Below are 21,956 nucleotides of genomic sequence, written 5' to 3'. Positions count from 1 at the left end.
AAATTGGTAATCAATAAAAATGGGACCTCTGGAAAAATCCCAAATGTTAGGAAACTAACTGGTGCATTTAAAATAATGTATCAAAGAAGAAATCAAAAGAGAAATTGGGTATTATTTTAAACTGAATGAAAATAAAAACACAACAAACTAACAATTCGTAAGATGCTGGTAAGGCAATACCTCAGGGGATATTCATAGTCCCAAATGTCTGTATTGGAAAAGAATAAAAGTCTCAAATCAATGACTTCAGCTTCCCCTTTAAGAAATAATTTTTAAATTTTTATTATTTTTTAAAGATTTTACTTCTTTCTTAGAGAGAAAGTGTGTGTGTGTGTGTGTACGCACATGCGCGTGCAGAAAGGGAGACAGAGAGAGAGAGAGTCCTAAGCAGACTCCATGCTGAGCATGGAACCCTACATGGAATTTGATCTCATGGCCCTGAGATCATGACCTGAGCCAAAATCAAGAGTTCGTTGCTTAACCAACTCAGCCATCCAGGTGCCCCAAGAAACTTTTTTTTTAAGAGATCAAATTCAACTCAAAGTTAGCAGAAGAAAGAATATAAAAAGGGCAGAGTAGAGGTCAATGAAATAGAAAACAGAAAAATAATAGAGAATATCAATGAAATGAAAAGGTGGTCTTTCAGATGGTCAATAAAATTGATAACTTTCTAGCTAGATTGCTAGGTAATAAAAGAAAGAAGACACAAATTGCCAATATCAGGAATGAGCAAAGTAACACCTTCTAGAGTCTACAGCTGTTACAAGGATAATAAAGAAATACTCTAAACAATCTCAGTTCAACAACTGAGATGAAATGAACAAACTCTTTGAAAGAAACAAACTATCAAGAAGGCACAAAATTTGAGAATAAATAGATAATCTGAATAGTCCTATATCTATTAAAGAAGTAAACTTGTAGTTAAAATAAACTCGTAGTTTAAATTCCAATAAAGAAAACTTTGGGCCCAAATGGCTTGGCTGATGAATCATAACAAACATTTAAAGAAGTCATACCAACTCTACACAAACTCTTTCAGAAACGTAAAGAAGAAAGAATATTTTCAAATATATCCATTTTGACTTAATAATATATTATGCATAATTTTAATCAATACTCTTTCATTAACACATAACAAGCACCTGGGGATAACTGCGTTAAAGAAATAACAAAATTGACTTTGGGGGTATTTGGGTGGCTCAGTCTGTCTGTCAAGCGTCTGACTGTGACTCTGGTCATGCTCTCAGGGTCCTGGGATTGAGCCCCACATCAGCCTCCCTGCTCAGTGGGGAGTTTGCTTCTCCTTCTCCCTCTGCCCCTCACCCTGCTTGTTCTCTCTCTTTCAAATAAATAAAATCTTTTTTTTTTTAAATTTTATTTATTTGTCAGAGAGAGAGAGAGAGCACAGGCAGACAGAATGGCAGGCAGAGGCAGAGGGAGAAGCAGGCTCCCTGCCGAGCAAGGAGCCCGATGTGGGACTCGATCCCAGGATGCTGGGATCATGACCTGAGCTGAAGGCAGTTGCTTAACCAACTAAGCCACCCAGGGATCCCTCAAATAAATAAAATCTTAAACAAAACAAAACAAAGTTGACTTTGATGAAGGAGAAAGAAGTGAGAGGAGATCCCAGGCAAAGTCCCCTGCTATAAATAAGGAGAAAATAGAATGCTTGTAAGGGACAGTCACTCTCTCCAGACACTCTCAACAACCCAGAGACAAGAAATGTTGTCTTCAATGTTTCATTGAAGTTGTACTAATATATCCAGAGCACTGTTAGAAGAAAGGTTATAGCTAATAACAATGTTTCATTCTACATCAGCATCTACTACCATTTACTGAGGATCACCCATATGCTGGTTTCTATGCTGGGAATCTCTGTGAGTAATATTTCTTCCTATCCTTACAACCACCCTCTCAAGTTCAGTACACCCCTGCCCAGGTTTTGAGTTTTTTTCACTAACCAGGAGAGGCACAAGGGAGATAAGGAAAGTAAAAAAAGAGAGAGAGAGAGAGAGAAGAATCAGGTTAGATTTACCCAGTGACTTAACCCATCTGGTAAGCTTCTCCTTTTTTTCTTCCACAAATGATGTCTCTAATCACCTTCCACAAAGGAGAAACAGACAGCAGGGAGGGGCTGGGGCGGCAGGGACAGAATTTACCTTACTCAGTCTCTAACTGGACCATTGTTCTCAGGGCATATCCTCATCACTGTGCTCTGTAATGAAGTTGTTTCCTCAGCCTAAGAGATGAGCTCTAGTGATCACTCTTTTTCTGTTTTCCCACTTTCTTTTCATTGAAATTCTGATAAAAAGTTATGCCAAACTTTACTGTCAAAGCCACATGGGGTTGGAGAGAAGTGATGGGGAAAAAAAATTAATTGTCTTTTTCCTGATCCAGCTTCAGTTCTTTGAACAAAAGAACAAAGCCTTTGTCTAGAGCTTAAAAAGATACCCCATCTTCTAACTTTTCCTTCTATTTCCATCTCATAGTCCTCTTTCCTATGTCCCTCAAACACCTCCATCTGACTCTCCCTTCAGAATACTCAATCCCTAGTACCCTTGTTGGGCACTAGAATTCCTTAATTACAGGCACTTGGTGACTGTCAATGGCTTTATCTGATTTAGCAGAACTTTTAAGTGAACTCTGGTCTTACTGTCTTCTGGCTCTGCTAGGAAGCAAGGGAGTGGGAGAGGAAGCTTTGTGGGCAGTGGAATTTTGGAAGGATAGAAGAATGGGGGGTGGGGGAAGGGTGATTTTTTCCAATCCAAGTTGCAGCAAATTTTTCCCTCAAAGGCATCTGAAATGATACATATTTTACCACCATAAGGAGTCATTTCTATCTTCAGACTTTCCTGTCCCCAGTATGGGGAAATTAGAGAAATTCAATTTTGGGGGGGCCTATTTCTTAGAAAACAGTAACACAAGCTATGGATAGAGACTGCCCCTTTCCACTCTGGTTACAGTCCACAACTGCCTCTCACTGTCTGACAGTTAGGGCTCCATAACTTCATTCTGAACCCATGTTTCTATTTTGAGCACTGGAGTGAGGAAGAAAGAGGAATTTTGGTTCACTTCACCAATACCACCCCTCAATACCACCCCTGGATAAATTAAAGGCTCCAATCAACAAGCAATTAATCACAAGAAACCTACAGTGAATGCCGTCATATAAAGTAGAGAAGAAAGAAGATAACCGGTTATTAGCCACCTGCGTTACTGCTCCTACTGTTTCTTCAAAAACATCTAAAACAGCTCGGTCCTACAGGTCGGAGGCAGTAGAATACGTGTGAGTGGAGGAGCAGGGTACATGGAAATAAATGAAGATTACCTAAATGAGAACAAACAGAGGATATTTATTCAGAGTTTTCTATAACAAGGGAGTCAACTACCAACATTTGCCATTTCTAGAGATTCAAAGGCAAGTAGGAAGCTTAACAGTTAAAAAAAAAAAATGGGGATATCTTTAGGTATGCTCTGATTGGAGTTTGTTAGGAGGTGGGGGCCAGATAATTAGAAGTAGATATAATTGATTTGGAAAGTATATTTGGCATTTTAAGCTTGGTCCTGAGTTGAAAATAGCGGCAAAAAAATCAGGAAGCTGGAGAGATCTGTTGGGAAGATGGAAGAATAGGAGGATCCTAAACTTGCTTTATCCCATGATATTAGATAATATTCACATCAGCGTATATAACCCAGAAAATGACCGAGAGACTGGCAGAACAAACTTCGCAATTAAAGGTAGAGAAGAGGTCATATTGAAGAACGTAGGAGGAGAGAAGTCATGATCTGGCATCCACAGTGGGTAGGGAACTGGTGGTGCGGAGAAGTGTGAAAACCAGACTTGCACACCAGGGAGGCCACTAATGAACAGGGAACAGGGAGGATGAATCTCCATAACATTTGCCTTTGAAAGCAAGAGGGACCCAATGTCATAAGTTCTTACAGCCAGTGGGACTTAAGGCCTGGAATTTTAAAAATCAGTGCTCAGCTCTGGGAGAGCCTGGAGGGCATTAGGAAGTAGAATCCATGCCCTTAAAGAGAGAGCATGACAAACAGCCCTTGCAGATACAGTATAGAACCAACACTTTAAAATATGCCAGATGTAGGCAGGGAAGGAGAGTGATTTGCCCATCTCAGAGCATGGCCTGGGAGACAAGGATCATGGGGAGGGCACTCCAGGAATGAAGGAGCTAGCAGGCTCCATTCCCCCACCCTCCCCAACATAAACAATAGCCACCTGTGGGTAGAGGCATTATGCCCAACACTGGCTATGTAACTTATTTACATCTAGCCCTGATCCCTACGGTTTGGTGGATCCATCCTTCCCAGTCAAGATGGCCTTAGTCCCAGTTCTGTGGGTTCCATCCCCAGAAGACTGGTACAAACCCTGTCACAATACCACAGCTTCTCACCTGTATGTTTTGTGGGACCTCAATTCTGGCAGCACCAGGGGCAGGTCTCATTTCACAGGCAGACCACCACACACCTTGTTAAAACACACCCCACCACTGCTGAGGACCAAATACTGCCCATAACATGCATAGAAGGCTCTGCAGAAACTGGACTAAAGGAAAAAGAGGCCAAGACTCAACAGCAGAGCACACACAACATTTCCTGATGAAGCAGGCTCTGGGAAACAGGGGACACTACTCTAAGGCACTACATGAACCTCTTCTTCATAAGGATATTATTGTTAAGAGCAAGAGAAGTAGCTGACTTTCCTAACACATACAGACACAGAAATCAGACAAAATGAAGAGCAGAGAAATATCTCCCAAATGAAAAAGCAGGACCAATCCACAGCAGGAGACCAAAACCAAATGGGTATAAGTAATATGCCTGATAAAAAATCTAAAGTAATGATCATAAAGGTACTCACTGGACTTGAGAAGAGAGGAGAGGATATCAGTAAAACCCTTAACACAGAGATTTAAAAAAGAAGAAGAACCATTCACAGATCAAGAACACAATAAATGAAATTAAAAATGTACTAGATGGAATAAATAGGCTAGATGAAGCAGAGGGACAGATTAATGACTCAGAAGGCAGAGTAATGGAAAGTAACCAAGCTGAGCAAAGGAGGGAGAAGAAAATTATGCAAACTGGGAACTCAGTGATTCCATCAAACATAACACATTCATGTTACAGGGGTCTCAGAAGAAGAAGAGAGAGAAGAGGGGGGGCAGAAAATTTACTTGAAGAAATAACAGCTGAGAACTTCCCTAATCGGGGGAAGGAAACAGATATCCAGATCCAGGGGGCACAGATATCCCCCAAACATTCAAGACAAAGAGGTCCACGCCAAAACACATAGTAATCAAAATGGCAAGAAGAAGTCATAAAGAAAAAAATGTAAAGGCATCAAGAGAAAAGATAGTTACATACAAGGGAATTCCATAAGGCTATCAGCAGGTTTTTCAGCAGAAACTCTGTGGGTCTGAAGAGAGTGGCAGGATATATTTGAAGTGCTGAAAGGGAAAAATCTGCAGCCAAGAATATTCTATCCAGTAAGGCTATCATTCAGAATAGAAGGAGAGATATAGAGTTTCTCAAACAAGGAAAAACTAAAGGAGATCATGACCACTAAACCAGCCCTATAAGAAATACTAAAGGGGACTTACTGAATGGAAAGGAAAGACCGTATAAGTGAGAGTATGAAAGGTTAAAAAAAAAACCACAAAAGCAGTAAAAGTAAGTATTACTATAAAAATCAGTCAAGGGATTCATAAAATAAAAGGATGTAAAATATGACACCACATAGCTAAAATGTTGGGTGGGGTGAGTAAAGAATGGATTCATACTTAAGCGATCATGAACTTAATATAGAATGCTATATGCAGAAAATGTTATATACAAACTGAATGGTAACCACACATCAAAAGCCAGTAACCGATATGCAAAGAATAAAGAGAAAGGGGTTTGAGCATACCACTAAAGAAAGCCAAAAAACCATGAAAGAGAAAAAGAAAAAGAAAGGATCAGAGAAAATCTATAGAAACAACCACAAAACGAGTAACAAACTGACAATAAATACTTATCTATCAATAATTACTTGGGACATAAATGGAATTAACACTCCAATCAAAAGACATAGGGTGAAGAAATAGATAAAAAAACAAGATCCATCTATATGTTGCCTACAAGAGACTCATTTTAGACCAAAAGACACCTGCAGATTGAAAGTGAGGGGACGGAGAAACATTTATCATACAAATGGATGTCAAAAGAAACCTGGAATAACAATACTTGTATTGGACAAAATAGACTTTAAAACAAAGACTATAACAAGAGACAAAGACTATGTAATTATAAAGGGCACAACACAACAAGAGGATACAACAATAATAAATATTCATGAACCCAATATGGGAGCACCCAAATACATAAAACAGTTCATAACAAACATAAAGGAACTAAGTGATAAAAATACAATAATATTAGGGGCCTTTAACACCCCACTTCAATGGACAGATCATCCAAACAGAAAAACAAGGAAACAGTGGCTTTGATGACACACTGGACCAGAAGGATTTAATGGATATATTCAAAACATTTTATCCTAAAGCAGCAGAATATACATTGTATTCAAGTGCACATGGAACATTCTCCAGAATAGTTCACATATTGGGCCATAAAACAAGACTCAACAAATTAAAAAGAAAAACAAAGTCATATCATGCATCTTTTCTGACCATGAACACTATGAAAGTAGAAATCAACCACAAGAAAAAATCTGGAAAGAGAACAAATCCTTAGAGGTTAAATAACATGCTGCTAAGCAATGAATAGGTCAACAAAAAATCAAAGAAGAAATGAAGAATTACATGGAAACAAAGGAAAATGAAAACACAATGGTCCAAAATCTTTGGTATGCAGCAAAAATGGTTTTAAGAAGTTTGTAACAATACAGACCCACCTCAGGAAGCAAGAGAAAACTCAAATGAACAACCTAAGCTTACACCAAAAGAAGCTAGAAAGAGAGGTAGAAAAAAAAGCCAAACTCACAAATGGAAGGAAATAATAAAAATTAGAGCAGAAATAAATTATATGGGAACTAAAAACACACAGATTAATGAAACCAGGAGCTGGTTCTTTGAAAAGACCAACAAAACTGATAAAACTCTAGCAAGACTCATCCAAAAAATAAAAAATAGAGAAAGAACCCAAATAAGCAAAATCACTAATGAAAGAGAAGAAATAACAACCAACACCACAAAAATACAAACAACTGTAACAAAATATTATGAAAACCTATATGTCAACAAATGGGATACGTTAGAAGAAACATAAATTCCTAGAAACAAATGACATACCAAAACTAAAGTAGGAAGATATAAAAAATTTGAACAAACCAATTACCAGCAAATGAGATGAATCAGGAATCAAAAAATTCCCAACAAAGAAAAGTCCGGGACCAGACGGCTTCACAGGCAAATTCTACCACACATTTAAAGAAGAGTTAATATCTCTTCTCAAACTTTTCCAAAACACACAAGAGGGAGGAAAATTTCCAAATTTATTCTATGAGGCTGGTATTGTCCTGATATCAAAACTGGATAAAGATACCACAAAAAAAGAAAACATCAATAAGAGAAAGGATAAAGACCATATAATCATTTCAATAGTTGCAAAAAAAGTACTTGAAAAAGTACAGCATCCATTCATGTTAAAAAACAAAACAAAACAAAAAAACCCTTCAACAAAGTAGATCTAGAGGGAACATACTTCAACATAACAAAGGCCAAATGTGAAAAACCAATAGCCAATATCATACTCAATGGTGAAAAGCTGAGAACTTTTCCCTTAAGGTCAGGAACAAGACAGGGATGTCCACTCTCATCACTTTTCTTCAACATAGAACTGGAAGTCCTAGCCACTGCAATCAGATAACACAAAGAAATAAAAGAAATTCAAATTGGTAAAGAATTAAAACTCTTACTATTTGTAGACAACATAATACTATATATAGAAAATCCTTAAGACTCCATCAAAAAACTACTAGAACTGATAAATAAGTTTAGTAAAGTTGCAGGATACAAAATCAATGTATAGAAATCTGTTGAATTCCTATACACTAATAATGAAGCAGCAGAAAGAGAAATTTTAAAACAACACCATTTACAATTGCTCCAAAACTAATAATCTAGGAATAAACTTAACCAAAGAGGCGAAAGACCTGTATTCTGAAAACTATAAAACACTGATGAAAGAAATTCAAGATGATACAAAGAAATGGGAAGACATTCCATGTTCATGGATTGGAAGAATAAATATTGTTAAAATGTCAATACCACCCAAAGCGACCTACAGATTTAATGAAATCTCTATCAAAATACTGAGAGCAATTTTTCACAGAACTAGAACAAAAAATTCCTAAATCTGTATGAAACCACAAAAGACCTCATATAGCCAAAGCTATCCTTGGGAAAATGAGTTTTCTTTTATAAAGAAGAGTATACAAGGCTAGAAAGAACCCATGTTGTGAAATGGGATGAAAGGAGCTAATACATGCATGATTATGTAGCAGTTCAGAGAATGTCTTTCCTGGAGGCCAGCCTCTTTTCCAAAAGGACCATTAAAGAAAGGCTATATGCTGGCTGAAGTTGAAGGTGGGCCAAAGTTCAGGGGCCTGAGAGAACCAAATATTTAGTCCCTAGTGTCCCCATTCTGTAGTCATCTTAAGGATGAATTGGGGAAGGATCCACTGGCAAGTCCCCTCACACCTATCCCGCTCACCTGGTTGTTGGCAGGATTCACTTTTTTGAGGCTTATTGGACTGAGGGCCTCTGCTCCTCACTGGCTGTTGGTAAGAGGCACCTTTCGGTTCCTTGCTTTGCCCTTCATTTCTCTCCATGGGTCTCCTTAGTCCACAACATACCAGTTTGTTTCATCAGAGCCAGGAAACCAAAAAAAAAAGCCTGAGAACGAGAATGCAAGAAAGACCCAAGTCAGGGCCCTTTGCAACCTAATCTTAGAAGTGACATCCAATTGCTTCTGCCATGTTTTCTATTCATTGGAAGTGTCAACTTTAAATTGTCAGGAGGCAGAATTAAGGAGAAGCATTTACTGAGGATCTAAGAATTGTAATTCAGGGTACACAGATTTGGGCAGGAATCCAAACAGAAAGGAATATGTGTATAAGTTGTTTACAAAGAATTTTGATTGGTGTTGGCAGCAGAAAATTAATCTTGGCTAAACATAATTGGTTGCTAAGGCTGTCGCTAAGCAAATGTCTGTTACTGTAGCAAGTGGCAAGCCTTCTTGCTTCCAGAGTTCTTAAAGCATTTGCAGTTTGGCCCTGTTCAAAAGTTCATGTTTCCTCTGGTGAAGACAGGCATAAGATCCACCTCTTTAATGGCCTCCCACCTCCATTTTAAAATCCCTTAACATAAATGACTCCATTTTATTTTACCTTTCTCAGAAGCAAAGTACCATGCCCAGCTCACACTCAAGGGTAGGGATGATACAAGACAGTAGGACTCATTGGGGGCCATCTTGGGAGCTATCATAAATCTCTGTCAAATAAAAATCAGATTCAGATGAGTAAGAGTCTCCATTAGCAGGGATTATTGCAAGGAGGGAAGAAAGATTATTGCAAAAAGGAGAACACTGACCGAAAAATCAGCACTTTGTTCCTGTTGATCAGTGGGGACAAAAACAGCTCATCTAATCATTTGTGAGCCCAAGAATGGGAATTTGGATAATAAAGAGGGTACCCAGGAGCCTTATCCAACTCACATGGGAAGGGTGGTTCTTTGCAATAAGCCATTTCCTGGAACACAAAGGGTGAGGAGATTTCTTTAACTTCCTTGTTTTCCCTGCTCAGGTCAAGCTCAGTATCATCATTTTCCTTCCCATCCTTCCTGCTCCCAGCATGGGGGTGCTTCCACAGGGGCCGGCCAACATTGGCTGGGCTCTGCACCCCAGGTCTTTGCTCAGTGGGTTGCCTCAAGCAGGATGGGGAGGAAGAAGGGCAAGAAGAGGAAAGATAAGAATAGAAAGCATTTCCTGAGCAGTTGCAGATATCAGGAGAGTCTTAAATGGTTTTCCCACATTATTTCATAAAGTTCCTCTTCCGCCACTTCCGGTTCTATCTCACTCCATCCTGCAGGCCCCACCCTCGACACGCCCCACTTGCCAGTCATGAACTCAACTGTCCCTTAGTACTTCTCTGCATTAATATTATTTACAAATAATTCCTAGACTGCAGGCTGAGTGACCCACTCATTTTTGCCAGTTCCTCGACCTTCCATTTTTTTATCTGTAGAAACTGAGATTGGAGAAGTGAACACTGTGTTGGGCTTACAGAAGCTTAGATTTTCTGATTTTCAGGTGACCACAAACTGCTGGAAAATGACCAAACAAAGTCTGAAATCTATCTCAGGGAAGGGAATTTTCTCCATAACGGTACTTCTGAGGCCCTTCTCACTGTAACAGAACCCTCTTCAGCATTCTACCAAGGCCACCCCTCCTCTGATCCCACCACAAATAGAGCTCCCTCCCGCCCTACACCAAACCCTTCTGATGCTTGGCGGCCTGAGGAGTTTCTTATTTCCATTCCACAGAGAACTCCTTGACGTTCAAATAACTTCTTTGCTTCTCCAACCATTCCCAACTACCAGGCACCTACCATAGTGTTTTAAATGAATTCAACCTATCTGACAAGGAAGCCATTTTCTATAAAGAAGGCTGTGGAAAACACTACAGATTAGAGGAAATGCAGACCGTAACAAAGGAAGGTAATCACATAACAAGGCCAAGAGCTACCTGGCCTTGGGGGGAGAATGACTCCACAATCTGCGAGAAGTGGAAAGTAAGCATATACCAGCCCCTTTCGTTTTTGAGAGCTTGCAAATCTGCTGTATTGGGAAACAGGCTTCTATAAAGATTAACCCTCAGCTTCTATAACATCAGTGCAGGCAAACCTTGTTTCATTGTGCTTTGCAGAAAAATTGCCTTTTTTTTTCCAGATTGAAGGTGTGCGGTGACCCTGCATCAAGCAAGTCTGTTGGGACCATTTTTTTCCAACTGCATTTTCTTCTTCTGTGTCTCTGGGTCACATTTCGGGGACTCTCATGAATATTCCAAACTTTTTCATTATTATATTTGGTACGGTGATCTGATGAGTGATCTAATCTAGCATGAGGCTATCTAACAATTATCTGTGTGAATTATACAGTATTGTCATTATTTGGGGGGCACCACAAACTCTGCCCACCTAAGACAGTGAATTTAATTGATAAATGTGTGTGTTTTGACTGCTCCACTCACCAGTTGTTCCCCACTTACACCCCATCTCTTTTGACTCTCCTATGGCTTCCCTACTCCCTTAAAAACAACAGTATTGATTTAGACCAGTTAATAACCCTACAGTGGTCTCTAACTGTCTGAGTGAAAAGAAGAGTCAATTGATCGATATGGCACATTTCACTGTTGTCTTACTTTAAGAAATTGCCGCAGCCACCCCAGCCTTCAGCAACCACCACCCGATCATTCAACAGCCATCAGCATCAAGGCAAGATTCTCTCCCAGCCAAAAGATTACAATTCACTGAAAGCTCAGATGATGGTTAGCGTTTTACAGTAACAAAGATATTTTTAAATGAAGGAATATACTTTTTTTTTTAGACATAATGCTACTGCACACTAACTAAAGTATGGTGTCAACATAATGTTTCCGTGCACCAGGAAACCCAAAAAATGTATTCAACTGACCTTATTGTCATTTTCAATTTTATGTGGTGTTCTGGAACCAAACCTGCACGGTCTCCAAGGGATGCCTGTACACAGTAACAAATGCATTATTGTCTCCATTGTGTAAGTGAGATTACCAAGTGTTGGAGCACACTCAAGGTCACAAAGCCTGTAAGTGGCAGAGTGCTTTACAGACCAGCCTGACTCCAAAAATCAGGCAATGAGCCCGTGCAACCCACCCCACGTCCCATCCACCCAGGGCTGTGTATTCCTGGGAGGCATGAGGATATCTAACAATTAGCCATGTGACTTATACAGTCCTTTGCACATTATCAGTCTTCCATAAGTATTTAGAATTCTAGACCTATGGAAACCTATCAGTTGGAAGTGGTTTCAAGTGCATTTAACAGAATATCCAAGTGATGGGAACTCAGTTACACAGGGCTTTTTTGGGTCACATAACAATATTTTGCTCACCCGACGGTAAATAGCTGGCTTAGGTTCCACAGTTTAGGACAAACATCTCTGGAACTCTCTTGAACTTTCAGAATGGGTGTTGGGTTAGCCCACAGGCAGTACTGGACACAGGTCTTCAGAGGGCATCTGGTCCCAGACCTTCATGTTACCAGTGAGGGACTGCAGCACACAGAAGCTAACTGACTTGCCCGAGAACTCACAGCAAAGTAGCCAAGTTCAGGTTTAAACCCAGACTCCCTAAACCATGGCCTCTCTGCTTCTAAGAATCAGGAGAGGCTCTTGAGACAGGGAGAGAAAGATGTTTTTCCTTTCACGGGGGAGCAACTTTCTCAAAAAAGCAATGAGGGCTCTTCAGTATGGTTTGAAGAGCCAAGGTCATGTTGCGGCAGGCAGCGTCCATCCATACCCAAGGCAGCCTCACACCAGAATCTAAATCCCTTGGTATCCCCAGTGTGTTCCAAGGAATGACCTTCAAACACATTCAGGGAACAAGTCCCCTAAACAAATCAATCAGAAATCAAAACAAAAGCCTCAAGAGTGGGAAACTAATAGGGATGCAGAACGGGAAGAATAAAGCCTCACAAGTCATTGTTCAGATTAAGTAAGTGAATAGAAAGTCCTGGAGGCACAGCATCCGCCTTCCTTTCTGAGGGATGTAGGGAATCTTACAGATGATACTTAGAGTAGGGGCACCTGGGTGGCTTAGTGGGTTAAAACTTCTGCCTTCAGATCAGGTCATGGTCCTGGGGTCCTGGGATCGAGACCTGCATCGGGCTCTCTGTTCGGCAGGGAGCCTGCTTCCCTTCCTCTCTCTCTGCCTGCCTCTCTGCCTACTTATGATCTCTGCCTGTCAAATAAATAAATAAAATCATTAAAAAGAAAAAAAAGATGATACCAAGAATTGCCATTTATGGAACATTGATCGAACATTTATCGAATTTACAAAAGAATAAACATTTTACATGCTTTATTTCATCCTCACAACCCATTTTACAGATAATGACATCAAGGCTCAGAGAAGTTAATTGAGTTGCCCCAAAGCAGGGGTGAGATGGATTTAAGCCCATTTGTCTAATTCTAGCAGAGCCTAACATTAACCACTACAGCCTCCCGTCCCTCCTGGCTTCAGAGTCACAGGACAAGACAAATCCCCAGCAGAAGACTCTTCACTGACCCCTACTTCCCAAACAAGCACCTCTGCAGAAAGAGAATTCTCAGCCTTGCTGAGAAAATGATCCCATGTCCTAAAGCCTGACATTCACTGCGCAGAGAACTCTCCTCTGTCAGAACCTAATGGCTTCTTGCTGTAATTTCAACTCATTGCTTCTTTAGTTTAGTTGGTCAGGCTTAGGATAAAATGAAATTGAAGTGTTATTTCAAAATACTTGTGTTTCCATCCTTCATAAAAAAACAAACAAAACAAACAAACAAAAAAACAGTTCCATCTTTTTTTGGACTTCTTGGCAACAGTGATTTACTTCTTACTTTCAAGATCATGCTCTAGCTAGTAAAAATAAAATGTTTTTTGGGGGGGTGAAGACTGGTAGAAGATGGGGGTAGCAAAAATAAAAACTATTCATTGCCAAAGGAATGAGGCTCGAAAGTCATTTTTCTTTGAAGAGAATTTGGGGGAGAAAAGAAAAGAAAAGAAAAAAGATCTAGAATGCTGCCCAACCTATTCGTTTCTTTTTCTTTGTACTTTTTTTTTTTTAATAAGTGCTATGCTTTTTTTTCTCACGCTGAGTTTTGAGGACAACCTCACATCCTACATACTCTCAGATTAGTCTATTTCTAGCCCCATACAGTGCCAATGACACATATTCACCAAACGACATATACTGAGCTTTCATTATCTTACTTTGAAATGAAGAGAAAAACAAACAGCTCAGGTCTCCCTCTCACAGGACAGCAGATTCTTCACATCTTCAAAGGAGTGTTCCCAAGTCTTTGGCAAACTCCTAGGAATGACTTTTGTGAGAATCTTTAGACTAGCACCTAACTGCCCTTTAAATTAGTTCAGCCAAGGGCACCTGGGGGCTCAGTGGGTTAAGCCTGTGCCTTCAGCTCAGGTCATGATCTCTGGGTCCTAGGATCGAGTCCCACATCGGGCTCTCTGCTCAGCAGGGAGCCTGCTTCCTCCTCTCTCTCTCTCTCTGTCTGCCTCTCTGCCTATTTGTGATTTCTCTCTGTCAAATAAATAAAAATAAAAAATCTTTTAAAAATAAATAAATAAATAAATAAGTTTAGTCAAAAGTCCCATGTCTTGGGGCACCTGGGTGGCTCAGTGGATTAAAGCCTCTGCCTTCGGCTCGGGTCATGATCCCAAGGTTCTGGGATCGAGCCCCACGTCGGGCTCTCTGCTCCGCAGGGAACCTGCTTTCTCCCCTCTCTCTCTCTTCCTGCCTCTCTGCCTACTTGTGATTTCTCTCTCTGTGTCAAATGAATAAAATCTTTAAAAAAAAAAAAAAGTCCCATGTCTCCTACAAACAACTATACAATCTAAGTTAAGTTTTTTTTCATTCAAGTTTTATTTTCATCCTAATAAACAATAAGGGCTGACTGGACACTCACTGAAAATGTCATCGATTTTCCTTTACCTTTGCCCCTCTCCTCTTTTTTAGAGATAGAGAGTGCACAAGTGGAGAGGGGAGGAGCAGAGAGAGAGGGGGAAAAGAGAGAATCTTTTTTTTTTTTTTAATTTATTTGACAGAGAGAGAGATCACAAGTAGGCAGAGAGGCAGGCAGAGAGAGATGGGGGGGGGGAAGGAGACTCCCCGCTGAGCAGAGAGCCCGATGCCGGACTTGATCCCAGGATCCTGAGATCATGACTTGAGCCAGCAGCAGAGGCTTAACCCACTGAGCCACCCAGGCACCCCAAAAGAGATAATCCTAAGCTGACCCCACACTCAGGATGGAGTCCAATGCATGGCTTAACCTCACAAACATGAGATCATGACCTGAGTTGAAATCAAGAGTCGGATGCCTAACCGACTGAGCCACCCAGGCGTCCCCACTTTACCCTTTTTGGCTGGATAGGTCCTGTTCACATTAAACACTTGAGTCCTTCCTAAGGCATCCCTCCTTTAAGTAGCCTAAACTTTTAAGCTCTGGACAATTACTTACTTCTCTTGGAAGTAAGTGCAAGAAGCTAGTTTGGTCATTTTTCCAGGTAAGTAATCAAAATAAATGGTAACAGAACAAGAAAGGGATGTTTGACCAAATCATTCATAATAATACTTATTATGGACTGAATTGTGTTCTCCCAAATTCATATGTTGAAGCCCTAATCTTCATTGCGACTAGAAGGAGATAGGATCTTTGGGGAGGCAATTCAGCTTAAATGAGTCATTAAGGTGGGACTCCAATCCAATAGGACTGGTATGTTTATAAGATGATGAGACACCAGAAAGCTCTCCTCCCCTTACCCCCAGCTTGAGCATATGAAAGAAAGGCCATGGAAAGTCACAGTGGGAGGGAGGCTACCCGAAAGGCAGGTAGGGAGGCCTCACTAGAACCTTGGTGGCACCTTGGCCCTGGACTTGCAGCCTCCAGAACTGTCAGAAAATAAACTTCTGCTGTTTAAGGTACCCAGTCTGTGGTGTTTTATTCTGGCAGCCCCAGCAGACTCATAAAATGCCACTCAATGGAATTAAAATGATTACTTAAGCTACATAAGGAGGAAACGCCAGGGTCAGGGAAAGAGTCCAGGAGAAGTGAGGAAGTGTGGAATTGTAAGTGAGCTGATTACTTGTGTCTTTTGACAGGGAATCAATAGATATTGGGGCAAATTGATAATAAAAAATGAGGACTTCTGAATACATTATTTAAAGTGACAGAGGTGAAACATTGAAGAATGCATCCACTTCAGTTAATAGAAAATCTGCATATTGTGGATTGAAGAAATAGTTGGTTTTTTTCTCCCCACACCTCATAACAAGCAGTGCAGGGGTAAGTAGCTGCTGGCATTAAGAAATCCCCAGTTAAAAAATCCCCAGTAGGGGCGCCTGGGTGGCTCAGTGGGTTAAAGCCTCTGCCTTCGGTTCAGGTCATGATCCTAGGGTCCTGGGATCAAGCCCCGCATTGGGCTGTCTGCTCAGCAGGAAGCCTACTTCTCCCCTTTCTCTCTCTGCCTGCCTCTCTGCCTACTTGTGATGTCTCTCTGTCAAATAAATAAATAAAATATTAAAAAAAAAAAAAAGATATTCCCAATGCCCAATGTCAGGGCCAGTATCACTGCAATTCTCCTGGCCTTCTCTTCATGATCACAAGCTGGATGTTGCAGCTCCAGCCATTAAGACCTCATTCCAGACAGGATTAGGAAGTGAGGGAGAAGGGATAGCACCAGCAGACTGGCTTATATTTTTGCCCAGAACTGTAACATCGTCACCATTAGTGAAAAGAAAGAAGGGGCTTAGGAATGGGTCTTGCCTACTTATGTTACCGGAATAGTTAAAAGTCTTCTAAAGTGTGAGACCATGGGCAGGTGGTCAGAGAGTTTTGTTTCTATTTTGATCTTTTTCATGTTCAAAAATTTGGGAAACTTTAAAATTTTGAAAGCTTTGAAGGATGAAAAGAAATCATGCCTCGGGTTTCTAAATTACTACATGTCAAATGGGGGGTGATCGTTGAAGCCACAAATTTAAAACAGGGACTGCCAAGAATCTACTTGGTGTGATGTTTCTTGGGGTAGCCCAGGAAGGTTCCAAATTCATTTAGCACCTCTGAGAGTCTCATAGCTACATACTGAAGCCAGCTTCCTTGAGCTATCTACTCCAGGCCTTCGTCATGGTCACTAGATAATTCTTGGCAAGACCCACAACCGCATAGAATAGTGGTCAAAGCATGACCAGTGGCATTAGAAAGACTTGGGTCTGACACCCACTACACACTTTCTACCAGCTGTGAAATTGGACAAATCACTTCAGTCTCACTTTTCTGTTTCCTTGCTTATAAAATAGAGATAGTAACACTTCTTAGCACTGTTGGCAGTGAGTATTCATCACTGGTTTGCTAGCACTTAGAATGCCTGAATCAAAAAATATTTGTTGAATACCCCCTGAACCTTTGCATTTACAATTTCCCTAAGAATTACCATAATGTCTGAAATGGGCACATCATGTTCCGTTTATGGTGACTCTTATGTAAGCTTTTAACCTTCAGTGGACTAAACTGCATACACTAAATTGCGTCTCTTAGGTAGCTAATGCATAATAACTAGAAGCTGGACTTAAAACATACTTTAAGAAATTCTCGTGCAAAGTGAATTATTGAACTCTTTGTTCAAAATGTGCACCTGGGTTGCTAGCTGTAGGGTGCTCTCTACCCACTACAAACACCTAGCAGTATTGTTCAAAACGAAGAAATGGAAAAATCCAAATTCCATAAATGAGGACTAAACTGAAAGCTAAACTGGTGAGTAGGAGTTGGTATCAGAACTGCCCGTGAGAATATCAAGATTAACTACACATCTTAGATGCTGAGGTTATACTAGGGTCGGGGCCAGAATTGCCTGCCTGAAGCTGGCAGCCTGTGAGTGCTGTGCTCTCAGACTAAACAGTGGAAACAGAACTAGGATATGGAGAGGCCAGGGGAAGTGAAAAGGCAACTTCCCACTCATTCTGGGCTAAGGGTGGAAAATAAAGTTACTCAGAAGAAATTGGAAATCTAAGCCAGCTCTATGCTTGGATGTGGGGCCAAATTCACACCACACATGGAGTTTGGAAAGCCTAAGCTGAAAACAACCTTACAAACCCATGCAGAGTGGGAATAACAAAAAATCTAAGCCAGATTAATCTTTTTGTATTAATAGCTAAAAATCTGGAAAAATATTTCTAAAGCAATTGTACAAAGGCATCAGAGAGGGATAAAAAGCAAGTAGAAATGGGGAAGGGCCTACCCTTGAAATACAATGACAACTGGTGTGATTTGGGAGTCAGAGGCTTTTTGTCTGTAGAAATTCCTCAATAAGCATGAAGCTCAGGGTAGCAGAAAGCCAGAACCTTCCTCCTTGAGATAGCATAAGACAAAGTTCAGAACTTGCAGAATGACTGGAAGGTTTTGGGTAGAAATTGAAGAGGAGAAGGAGCTACAGAAGGAGTGAAACATAAAACCTTAATGTAGGGCGCCTGGGTGGCTCAGTGGGTTAAGCTGCTGCCTTCGGCTCAGGTCATGATCTCAGGGTCCTGGGATCGAGTCCTGTATCGGGCTCTCTGCTCAGCAGGGAGCCTGCTCCCTCCTCTCTCTCTCTGCCTGCCTCTCTGCCTACTTATGATCTCTCTCTGTCAAATAAATAAATAAAATCTTAAAAAAAAAAAGAAAAGAAAAAAGAAAATGCATTGCATTTAAAACAAAACAAAACAAAACCTTAATGTAAACTGAGCCAAAATCCTTGTAGATCACTAAACTATGCATGTGGTGGGGAAGGCCAGCAAAGCCCAGCTGATAAGCAGCAGGTGGACACTGAGAGGGTTGAGAAGAGATTTTTTCTGCAGGTCACCACAGGGGATATCAAGGCTACTGCCTGCTAGACCAAAATAAGAGAAACAAAACCCTTCAGGGAAACATAAGATCCAGACTCTGTTCAACACACCATAATAATCATCATCAATCATTCAATCAAAATCATCATCAATCAATCAAATCATCAATCAATCATCAATTAATCAATCAAAAAAATCACTAAACATGCAAACAAACAGAAATATGTGACCCATTCTCTAAAGAAAAATCAGGCAATAGAAACCAATTCTGAGATGACCTAGAAGTTGCACTCAACAGACAAGAAACGTATTTAAATCAGCCACTGTTGGAACTACTCAAATATTTTACAGGAAAATACACTCATTATGAATGAACAGAGTGATAATCTCAGCAAAGAAATGAAAATTATAAAAAATAAATAGGGGAAGGATAAGTCTTCTGTAATGGTGGCATAAAAAGTTTAGGCAATTGCTTTTGAAGATAAAAGTTATAAAATGGGACAAAATTATTTAAAACAATTTCTGTTCTGTGAAAGATAATGTTAGGAGAATGAGAAGACAAGCCACAAACTGGGAGAAAATATTTGAAAAAGACACATCTGGTTACAAAAAGACTCTGAAAATGTAATGCTAAGAAAAGAAACAACCCAATGGAAAAATGGGACAAATACCTCAACAGATACCTCCTCAAAGAAGATATACAGGTAGCAAATAAGCATATGAAAAGATGCTTCTCCTCATTTGTCAACAGGGGACTACAAGGTCAAACAAAAATGCATTACCACTACACACTTACTAGAAGGGCCTAATCTGGAACCAATTAAAAATTTTAAAACTGGGGACACGTGGGTGGCTCAGTGGGTTAAAGCCTCTGCTTTCGGCTTAGGTCATGGTCTCAGGGTCCTGGGACCTGGGATTGAGCCCTGCGGAGCAGAGAGCCTGCTTCCTCCTCTCTCTCTCTCTCTCTCTCTGCCTGCCTCTCTGCTTACTTGTGATCTCTGTCTGTAAAAAAAAAATAAATAAATAAAATCTTAAAAAAAAAATTTTAAACTGAAAAATATAATATCTACAGTCCATGCCCAACACATCTATTCACTATGATGGAAGAAAATCTAGTTAGTATAAGAAGATGAGAAAATGATGAGTCATGTAAATAATGTCTTTATTTGTCAATGTCATGATCATATACATAGACGATCCTAAAAAATCTATGAAAAAAGTCTACTAGAACGAATTACTGATTTAGTATGGCTGCAGGGTAAGAGTTTGATATAAAAAGAAACATTTTCTACATCTTGGATCAACAGAAAGGAATGAGAGTTCCAGAAGTGATGGTCTAACAAATGCCTTAGGACCCAGCAGAGGTAGGGACATTTAATAAAACATAAAATTAGGTGGGAAAAGCACTTCAGCAAAACTTTGTATAACAAGAGAAAGAAGAGGTTCCAGCTTCCCCCAGAAGGAAAATCAGGCCTCTTGCTGTAAAATTGCTTTGAGTGGATAAGGTCTAAAAATGTAAACAGCATTTCTGAGGCACAGAGCTAGGTAACCCTTCCTTTGAAGTGACTATGTCTGGGTTGACTACCTGTACTCTTTCAACGGCTCTGCAGTGACTTCCCAAGGCCCTGTCATGCCTTAAATTCCATGCCTGGAATGCTTTAGAATTTTGCATGTTCCGTGACTTGCAACTAGCAATCTTTATGTGGCCAAGATTCTGGCAGACACTGTCACAGAAGTGAGCTGTGTGAAGTCGACGTCAGTAGACTTGGGTAGACCAGTAAGCTGGGTGAATGTCAAAGGGTTCCTCTCAGGAACACTGAGCTTGAGGCATTTCGTTGATTTGTGGCAGCTGTAGCAGAGATTCTACAATGCTGGGTGGTGAATTATGGTCAGTTGCATCAGTGGGTTTCTTCTAGCATTGCCCCATGGAGTAATTGAGCATGTCTCTTGGCTGCTGCGCTTCCACTTTTAAAACATCCCAACCAGGTTCCCTCATGTTCCTGAAGATCTTATCTCTGTGATATGCTATGAAAATTGCACTTAAGCTAGCTAGAGTGGGTTCTGTTTTCTCTATAAAGGACATTGATTAGTAAAGACTTTGCTCCAGAACTGGTGGCAGGCTATAGACTTTCAAAGAAATGGGGATCTGGAATAAGTTATCTTTTTTCATAGGGTTTGAAGGCAGTGGGGATTGGGTTAGCATTACAGGAGGAGGCACAGATGTTCTATGGCCTGTTTTGGTTGAGCAGTCTCTTAAATGATCCACCAAGGTCACTAGGAATAAAAAGCATATTGAAAGCAAAGCTTCAGTGGCCGCAGCATTTTTTCTAAGAGTTTTATGGGTTTTGCTCTTATATTTAGGTTTTTTATTCATTTTGCATTCATTTTTATATGCAGTGTGAGGTAAGGGTCCAACTTCATTCTTTGCATATGGATATCCAATTTACCTACCATCATTTATTAAAAAGTCTCCTTTTCCCCATTGGTCTCTACACCCTGGTTGTAAATCATCTGGCCATATATGGGAGGGTTTATTTCTGGGCTTTCTCTTCTATTCCATTGGTCTTTATGGTTGTCTTTTTGCCAGTATCACGCTGTTTTGATCACCATAGGTTTATAATAAGTTTTGAAATCAGGAAATGTAAAACCTCCAACTTTGTTCTTCTTTTTTTCAAGATTATTTTAGCTATTTGGGGTCTTAAGAATGGTTTTAACTAGTTTAATAAGGAATAATAATTTTATAATTTAATGATCTGCTAGGTTTCTATTGCTTCTGGGCTCAGTACTGGTCTATGCTATTATATATGAAATATAAAATATTATAAAATAAAATATAATAAGCAATGTAAATAAAAAGAAATAGGAATAGTGCAGTGGATTTATTAGGTATGACCCATGCATTCACCCTTAAATATATCCTCTCAGAAAGCCCAGACCTTTCCAGGGCATAAAGACACACACTAGTGAGAGAAATGCAGACATATGGGAAAGTGTTTGAGTGGATCTTTTCCATGCATCAAAAATGAATGTGAGGATACTGTCTTTGAAATGGACTTCCTAGTGTGAGTAAGGTTGATGGGCCTGGATTCTGAGGGGGGCAGAAGCCAAGTAGTAGTACTCACCTCTAATGGCACAGAGGGTAGGGTTACTATGGCAACCAGCAGGGTCAGCTCATTCGTCAGTGATGTGGCCCACAGGAACTTCACAGCAACTAAATTATCACAGGGACCTGGAATAAGTAGAAGGCCACTCTACTAAGGTACTACTCGATTTGTATAACAAAACAAAAAAACAGCTGTAGGTCTGG

At 40.2% G+C, this 21,956-nt stretch overlaps 1 protein-coding gene across 1 annotated transcript in view; it reads right to left on the bottom strand.

Moving 5' to 3' along the window:
- Window positions 1–21,956, bottom strand: part of LOC309841200 (uncharacterized protein) — a 61,362-nt gene that overhangs the window by 35,683 nt on the left and 3,723 nt on the right. Inside the window, exon 2 of the mRNA XM_082684131.1 lies at window positions 21,772–21,878. Coding sequence (XP_082540257.1) covers window positions 21,772–21,878 — 107 coding nt within the window. The remainder of the gene's footprint in view (window positions 1–21,771; window positions 21,879–21,956) is intronic.

This window comes from Mustela nivalis, assembly GCF_964662115.1.
Source record: "Mustela nivalis genome assembly, chromosome: 9".
In the NCBI taxonomy this organism is placed as follows: domain Eukaryota; kingdom Metazoa; phylum Chordata; class Mammalia; order Carnivora; family Mustelidae; genus Mustela; species Mustela nivalis.
This window is presented reverse-complemented; position numbering and strand designations above follow the sequence as displayed.